Consider the following 7,893-nt stretch of genomic DNA (forward strand, 5'->3'; position numbering starts at 1 on the left):
CGTTTTAATCGTAAAACAAATTGAATTTATCTCTAAGTGTATATATACAGAGGATTCTAGTGAAAACAAACAGAGAAGGGTCAAACAGTAGTTGTGTAGCTGGCGAGAGATGAAAACATTCCTTTCTTTAACTACGTTAAAGTGCAGTTTTCTAGGAAGGCTTTCATGAAAAAATTAGTTTCGGCTGCATTCACTGCAAAGCACTTCCTATTAAACGTACAAAACCGAACACGCCACTCAGCCGAAATTATCAACACAAAGATAACGAAAAAGATCTCAAACTATTAACAATGATTTTACAAAATTATTACTTTTGGCCACTCCATAGATGGAACCACAGCAGCACATTGTACTCAACAGAAATGTTACAGCTCTAATTATGAGATCTTTGGGCATTTCCATTTTTTGTAATTACACAACAAAGATCTCACAACCACAATACGTAAAGGCCATGTTATAGTTTTCATACGAATTAGATACTGGTCAGGGAAGTTTGGATTTCATTACATGATCAAGACCTCATGAAGTTTTTTAAATTTCTGGACACACTAAGTCAATTATGAGCTAGTTTCTCTTAACAGCAGAGACAAATCCTACAATTATGATGAAGTCATAATCGCAGGATGAATATTTGTTGTCGAATACAATATGCTGCAGAGAATATCGTGTTGCACCACTGAGTCCCTGAAGGTCAGATCTCGATAGTCTTTCTCAGCATGAAACCATCACATCATGCAGCCTCTGACCTCCACCTCCAGTGAGAGGTTTTGTGTGATGGGAGGAAGCCCACACATGTACACAAGACAGTCCAAGTCCAGGAGTTCAGCAGGTGTGAGAGTAGCATTTACCCCAACCTGCTGCTTCCTGCTCCTCTGCTGCCACCTCAGTCCTTGGCGTCGCCCACTCCGTCAGCGTTGATGGCAAACATGGCTTCAGCCTCTGGCAGGCACGGCGAGTCGTAGATTTTACAGATCCTGGTCTCTCCTCTGCCCTTCCTCAGGTACAGACTGCAGATGTGAGACTAGTTTTAGTCACAGCGTTAACTCAAAACAATGGAAGTATGTTGTTGGCACGAATAGAAGCATACCGTGTGGTGGAGGCGTGGGCCATGATGTTGCCACCGATTGGTTTTTTGGGATCTGCGGAAAACATAGCCGCCCCGTCCACCTGTGCCACCACTTGGTTGGTTATCACCACGGCAACGCCAAACTATTATGACAGATCAGACAAAAACACTTACATTAGAGACACTGCCTTTTCCACCTTCCCCACTAACATTCAGCCTGTCTGAGAGGAGCTTTAGACTGTAGCTTTAGAGCAGAGTTGTCAAAGTCATTTTAGTTCAGGGGCCACATTCAGCGCAATTTAAACAAGTGGGCCAAATCAGTAAAATTACAATGTAATAACCTATAAATACAGTATATTGCCAAAAGTATTCGCTCACTTGCCTTGGCTCACATATGAATGTAAGTGGCATCCCATTCCTAATCCATAGGGTTCAATATGATGTCGGTCCACCCTTTGCAGCTACAACAGCTTCAACTCTTCTAGGAAGGCTGTCCACAAGGTTTACGAGTGTGTTTATAGGACTTATTGACCATTCTTCCAGAAGTGCATTTGTGAGGTCACACACTGATGTTGAATGAGAAGGCCTGGCTCTCAGTCTCTGCTCCAATTCATCCCAAAGGTGTTCTATCAGGTTGAGGTCAGGACTCTGTGCAGGCCAGTCCAGTTCATCCACACCAGACTCTGTCATCCATGTTTTTATGGACCTTGCTTTGTGCACTGGTACACAGTCATGTTGGAAGAGGAAGGGGCCAGCTCCAAACTGTTCCCACAAAGTTGGGAGCATGGAATTGTCCAAAATGTCTTGATATGCTGAAGCATTCAGAGTTCCAGTCACTGGAACTAAGGGGCCAAGCCCAGCTCCTGAAAAACAAGGCCACACCATAATCCCCCCTCCACCAAACTTTACACTTGGCACAATGCAGTCCGACAAGTATGGTTCTCCTGGCAACCGCCAAACCCAGACTCGTCCATCAAATTGCCAAATGGAGAACTGTGATTGGTCACTCCAGAGAAGGCATCTCCACTGCTCTAGAGTCCAGTGGTGGCGTGCTTTACACCACTGCATCCCACGCTTTGCATTGCACTTGGTGATGTACGGCTTGGATGCAGCTGCTCGGTCATGGAAACCCATTCCACGAAGCTCTCTGCTGAAGCACTGCTCTTTAGCTAATCTGAAGGCCACATGAACTTTGAAGGTCTGTAGCCACAGACTCTGCAGAAAGTTGGCCACCTCTTGGCACTATGCGCCTCAGCACCCACTGACCCCGCTCCGTCAGTTTACGTGGCCGACCACTTGGTGGCTGAGTTGCTGTCGTTCCCACACACTTCCACGTTCTTATAATACAGCTGACAGTTGACTGTGGAAGATTTAGGAGCGAGGAAATGACCCGACTATAAGTGATTGGAACACCTGATTCTGATTGTTCGGATGGGTGAGCGAATACTTTTGGCAATATAGTGTATCTGGAACTGAACTATATAGTATTTTACTTTATGATCAAAACAACAAAAGTCAGACAAAAAAGGTAAAAAAACAACAACAAAAACAACACAAAATATTACAAAAACTAGACACAAAGCAACAAAAAAATCGACACAAGCGAGACAAAAAACGACACAAAATGACAAAATTGAGACAAAAACAATAAAATGAAACGCAAAATGACAAAAATTAGACAGAAAGCAAGCGAGATGAAAAGGAAATATAAAACAAAACAAAATGAGAAAAAAATGACAAAAGTCAGACAAAAAACAACAAAAACAAGACAAAATATTACAAAAACAAGGCACAAAACGACAAAAGAACAATGTCCAACATAACATTTTACTTAATGATCAAAACAACTTGTCAAGGTCTAGAAATTATCATAAATTTACATTTTTACAAATGTACAATTTGCAGTTAATGTCTTCTCTCTAATTTTTACACTTTACAAAGTCATCCGCATGTTTGCCAGCCTTGCTTTAGAGAGTCTAGCTGCCTACCTCATCTGCCAGCCTGAGCAACATGCGGAGGAAACGTCCAAGGTGTCCCTGTCTGGCCGACAGCTCTCCTCTGCCTGAGTAGTCAGTTCTGTACAGAGCTGTGGCGCTGTCCACTATCAGCAGAGCATACCTGACACAGAAAGAGAGAGAGAGTGTGTGTTAGCTGCAAGGATACACACCTGGATTAATCACAGCATAAGAAAAAAACACCAAAGCCGCATCCTCCGCTTAGCTCTGCTACAACAACTGGATTGTTTGTATTCATTTAACCCTTAGATACATAAGTGGGTCAAAAATTACCCAGTGAAGTCGTTTTCTCGCAATATCTTTGTAATGAAAAGTTTTTATCATTTAATTTTTCAGCTATTCCTCAAGAAACGTTTCTGATATCAGCCCATTTAAATTTTTAGGTTACCTTTTGTACTTTTAAACAAAGTGTAATATTTGTAGTACTACCCCAAGCTCTTTATCACTGATATCATACAAGAAGTGGTGAAATACACAAACTTGGAGAAAAAGAATGGAAAAATGTCAACAAAATGGATGTTGACTTCATCTATTGCTGTTCTGTGTATATCCTTCTTTTTCAAATATCAAAATGTTCACAATGTGTTCTAAAGTGAAAAATAAACATATTTCAAACATGAAATCATTCTTGTGTGGGCAAAAATTTCATACAAACAATAATACAGACTACTTTTCTTAACCAAAATGACAAAAATGACATAAAAACACAGATTTTTATGCAGGTCATTTTTGATCCACGTATTCCATTAATTCTGGACTTCACTATATCCGGTCAGGATGCCTAAACTCCACTGTACAGATACCAGCTGCCACTCTCTTCAAGATATTGCTGGAAAAAGATGTGTGAGCATCGAGCAGTCTTTCCTCAAACCACACTTTTTTTCCACCACACCAGTGTTTGACACTTATCGTGAAACATGGTGCTGTAAATGTTTTTGGTTTGATGTTGTCATCTGCAAGGTTTTCCTTGAAGTCAGGAGTTTTTTTTCCCCCTAATACAGGAGTGTAGGGTTCGATCCCTCGTGCATCTAAAGGTTAAACCAATCACATCGGGTTGTTTTTTCCATTTTGCAGAATGGCAGTGTAGTGCAGCCAGATTATTTACTACAGGATGGACTGACAAAGCAAGACTCGCTTGGCTGTGACTGACCTGGACTCGGCCATCATGGCAGAAGCCTGATACAGCAGCTGAGTTTGATGGTCTGTGTTGAAGGCCCGGGCGTAGGCCACGTTGTCCAAAACGTCACTCCCCACCAACCCATACCTGGAGACAGAGAAGAGGAAGACACACCCAGGTCAAACAAAGAAAAAAATCATAAAAAGTGACAAGAAAATTCTTCAGCAGAGTCCGGACTTCTCTAAATCAATACTCAGAGTCGTCTCTCAAGTCAAAGCGAATGTTTTACTTGCGCAAGGAGTCACCCTGCACAGAACACAGTCTGGGAAGAAACACCTTAGCTTTTATACAGGCACATAAACAAGTTACATTACCATGAGTTACAGGACGTTTGTGGTATTGTCCGTTTCTACCGGCTGCTTGCAAAGCCAAACTGTTATGTTTTCACAGTCAAAGCTGATCATGAAAATTTACTGAGTTAACAGTCACAGAGTTGTACAGTAGTTTGAAATCATAAAGAGCATTTATTTATTTGAATTTATAACAAAGAGAAATTTAAAAAAAATCTGTGGACAAACAAATACACATAAAAACGAATGGATGAGGAAATGAACAAATGAATGCAGGGCCGTGAACACCAGATCTTTACCCCCCAGTGCACACAGAACCAAAAGCTAGTGGCTCATGAAGAGACATTGCCAGATTTCAACAAAATGTTTATTGGACTAGAATTTCATATTCCACCTAAATGTATTTCTTAATCAATTTAGAACCGTATTTGTTGATTATTGATCCGTTGGTCTGACACATGCTGAAACAAAGCGTCATCAACAAAGCTGGAGGGAAATGACTCACCTCTCAGCTACAGCGAGGAGTCTCTCCGGTCTGAAGGTTCCCTCTGTGTCGATGTACATGGCTTTACCTTCTCCACCTCCTTGATCAATAGGCAGCTGTGGGCAGAGGAATGGGAGAGTCACTTCTTCAATCCTGTTCATTATTTAAATGTTGTGTTTTGAAAGTGTTTTCCACAGCGTACTATGCTCCCTGTCTATGGTCCTTTACACTACATGCTGTGCATCCCAGTTGATGAATTTAAACTGCTTCTGTTGTGATCACGCAACTTCTTCTAACACCATTGAGCTTCAACATCAGACTCTACCTGACAGGTGACAGCCAGTGTGTGGCACAGCTGGGTCTTCCCCGTCCGAAACTCTCCAAACATCTCTGTGATTGAACCCGTCTCAATGCCACCTGCAAGACAGCACAAAGTTAAAAAAAAATACAATTAAAAAAACACACTTATTGTTCCCTCAAACCATCAGCAGTTCCCTGGCTCAAATGTTCACTACAGACTGAATTTCTGGAGGATAAGAGTTTCTACAAGACTGACCCTGCAGGAGTTTGTCTAGTTCCTTTGAGCCAGTAGAGATCTGGATGATCTCTGCTCTCCTCTGGTGGAACTCGGTTGCTGTGGTGAAGCCCATAGGCACCAGTTTGGCAGCTTCAGTCTGAGGAGGAAAGGAAGACAACGTAAGAAACCACAGTTGCTATAATACTGCAAAATACTGTACATTAGTGACAGGGAAGCCTTACAAAGCACAGCAAGCGGAGGGAATTATTATTATGATGGGAATTATCAGCACAAATACTTAAGAGACATTCAAGGTCATTTAAAATATCAATATTACAGATTGTCAGGTATTTTTACACTAAAATGCTGCATTTCCTTTTCATCAGTCAGGGAAACAGCATAACATGGAGAAAATAAAACACTACTGGTATCACATACAGTCAAGCCTGAAATTATTCATACCACTAGCAAATTTTTAACTTGAAGTTACTTTTAAATGTAAATAAAAGCTGAGAAATGATTTTTTCCACAATGATGCCTCTTGTACATAATCTTATTCTCTTTTGGGAAACATCTGTGTCATTTCGAATCATAAAAAAAACTTGCTGGTTGATTTAAAGTAACTTTAAGTCAAAATTTGGAAGAGGTATGAATAATTTTAGGCTTGATTGTATGATTTCCATTCTTGTCCTTATCGGAAAGTAAAGGAGGTTAAATGCTACATCAGAACAGTCCAGTGAACACTCAAGAATAACTCTGTGACACTGAATGGGACCAGTGATGTTCCTTACTAGAATTTTGTCGGCTTTGGCCTCGCTAATGCCCTTGATGTTGAGTAGCTCCTTCTTGGGTGCATAGGCCACTGCTTCGATGGTGTGGAACCCTGCATCCTCCAGCTTCTTCATGTCACTGGCGCTGATTCCACTTTGCTGCACAAGAAAACATCCCAACAACAGACAGTGAAGTGTAAATTTAGTGCGAGAGAGACAAACATCACGACCTCTGCACTCAGGATACAAACCTCCAGTCTGCACAGAGGCTGTGGCCCAAAGTTTTCCTCCTCTTCTACCTCCGCCTCCACTCTGGCCTCGCTTCTCATGGCCATGGTCTGAGTGTGAAAACCTGTTCAGAGCAGAGTAAGAAGGAAGGGAACTAAATGATGAGGCTCAATACATGATCACTCTGTTCTTCCATTGATATTAGCTCTGTCAGCAACAGTATTGATATGGAGGAACAGAGTGATCATGCCAGTACATGTTGGGAGGGATTTTTGATGAGCTTCCTCCTCCAGTTCTACAATACAAGTCTGACAATACGTTAAATAACCTACTTGTCTTAAAGCTGAGAAATAGCTATGGTGAAATTATTGAGTTTCCACCACACAAACTTAACATTCAGATACATATCTTTAAAACACACTGCGAATGTAAGCAACTTTAGCAACGTCCTAATATTCGACAGGCTAACGCTAATAACATTTACTAATACCTTAACGTGACTGAAAAGGCTAAACTGTTAGCTTCACAGTCGTTATAACTTCTGGAGCAGTTTATTTTCTCTGTCATTAGCAACTGAAGCACATTTACTGAGGTTATTAGCTTAGCATTAGCGCTGTTTTCGCACCCTTTCAACCATGGAGCTTGTTTCTCCGCAAGACCCCTACCCAAGCAAGACAATTCTGCTCGATTCAGAAAAGGGACACAAAAGTTCATACTGAAGTTTTACCTGTGTGCTTTCCGTGAAACTGGATGTTTAGTTCGGTCTACCTGCAGGTTTTATTTTTACCTGCCTACTACTTCTTCTTTCCCTCAAACGCCGCTGTTTGATAACCAAAGCTCCCGCGCACAAAGTACCGACGTCGTACGTAATGACGTCAAGCTTTCTGAACGGCCACATCACCAAACCACGGCTGATCTGTCCTTCGAAGTAAAAGCTTCAGGAGACTTAAGAAAATTCTAACTAAAAAAATGATTTTTAATCAGACTGAGACAGTTTGCATGTGCTTTGTGTTTTTGTGTGCTTTTTCGTATTCTAAATATACTTAATCTACATTCATAATATATCATTTTTCCCTTGCACGTTCACATTTACCAATGGCACAATTTAGTGATGTAACACTTGAATAGAGTTTTAATAAAGTTGCGAGAATGTTCGACAAACATTGCAACAAATAAGAAAAACAACCTTCAAAAGAGTGTTTTTTACAGGGTTGTACTCTTAAGGTAATGTTTTGAATCCCCCCCAAACATTTCAGGAACATTAAGGAAATTTGCCTCGGAGAATGTTCACAAAAGTGTCCCACAAATCAACATCATATCATATAATATATTTATTTGGTCACTAA

The 7,893-nt window shown here is 41.0% G+C and overlaps 1 protein-coding gene across 1 annotated transcript; it reads right to left on the bottom strand.

Annotated features, from left to right (window-relative positions):
• Positions 1-2: 2 nt before the first annotated feature.
• On the bottom strand, positions 3-7,423 carry rad51 (RAD51 recombinase). The gene is made up of 10 exons (XM_022215226.2): positions 7,275-7,423; positions 6,571-6,671; positions 6,341-6,478; positions 5,589-5,706; positions 5,358-5,449; positions 5,054-5,148; positions 4,232-4,345; positions 3,055-3,184; positions 1,088-1,209; positions 3-1,007 (listed from the first exon to the last, which is right to left on the bottom strand). Exons 2-10 carry the CDS (start codon positions 6,652-6,654, stop codon positions 884-886), a joined length of 1,017 nt encoding a protein of 338 aa, XP_022070918.2. The 5' UTR covers positions 6,655-6,671; positions 7,275-7,423; the 3' UTR covers positions 3-883.
• Between the last annotated feature and the right edge of the window lie 470 nt (positions 7,424-7,893).

This window comes from Acanthochromis polyacanthus, chromosome 16 (genome assembly GCF_021347895.1).
Source record: "Acanthochromis polyacanthus isolate Apoly-LR-REF ecotype Palm Island chromosome 16, KAUST_Apoly_ChrSc, whole genome shotgun sequence".
NCBI lineage: Eukaryota > Metazoa > Chordata > Actinopteri > Pomacentridae > Acanthochromis > Acanthochromis polyacanthus.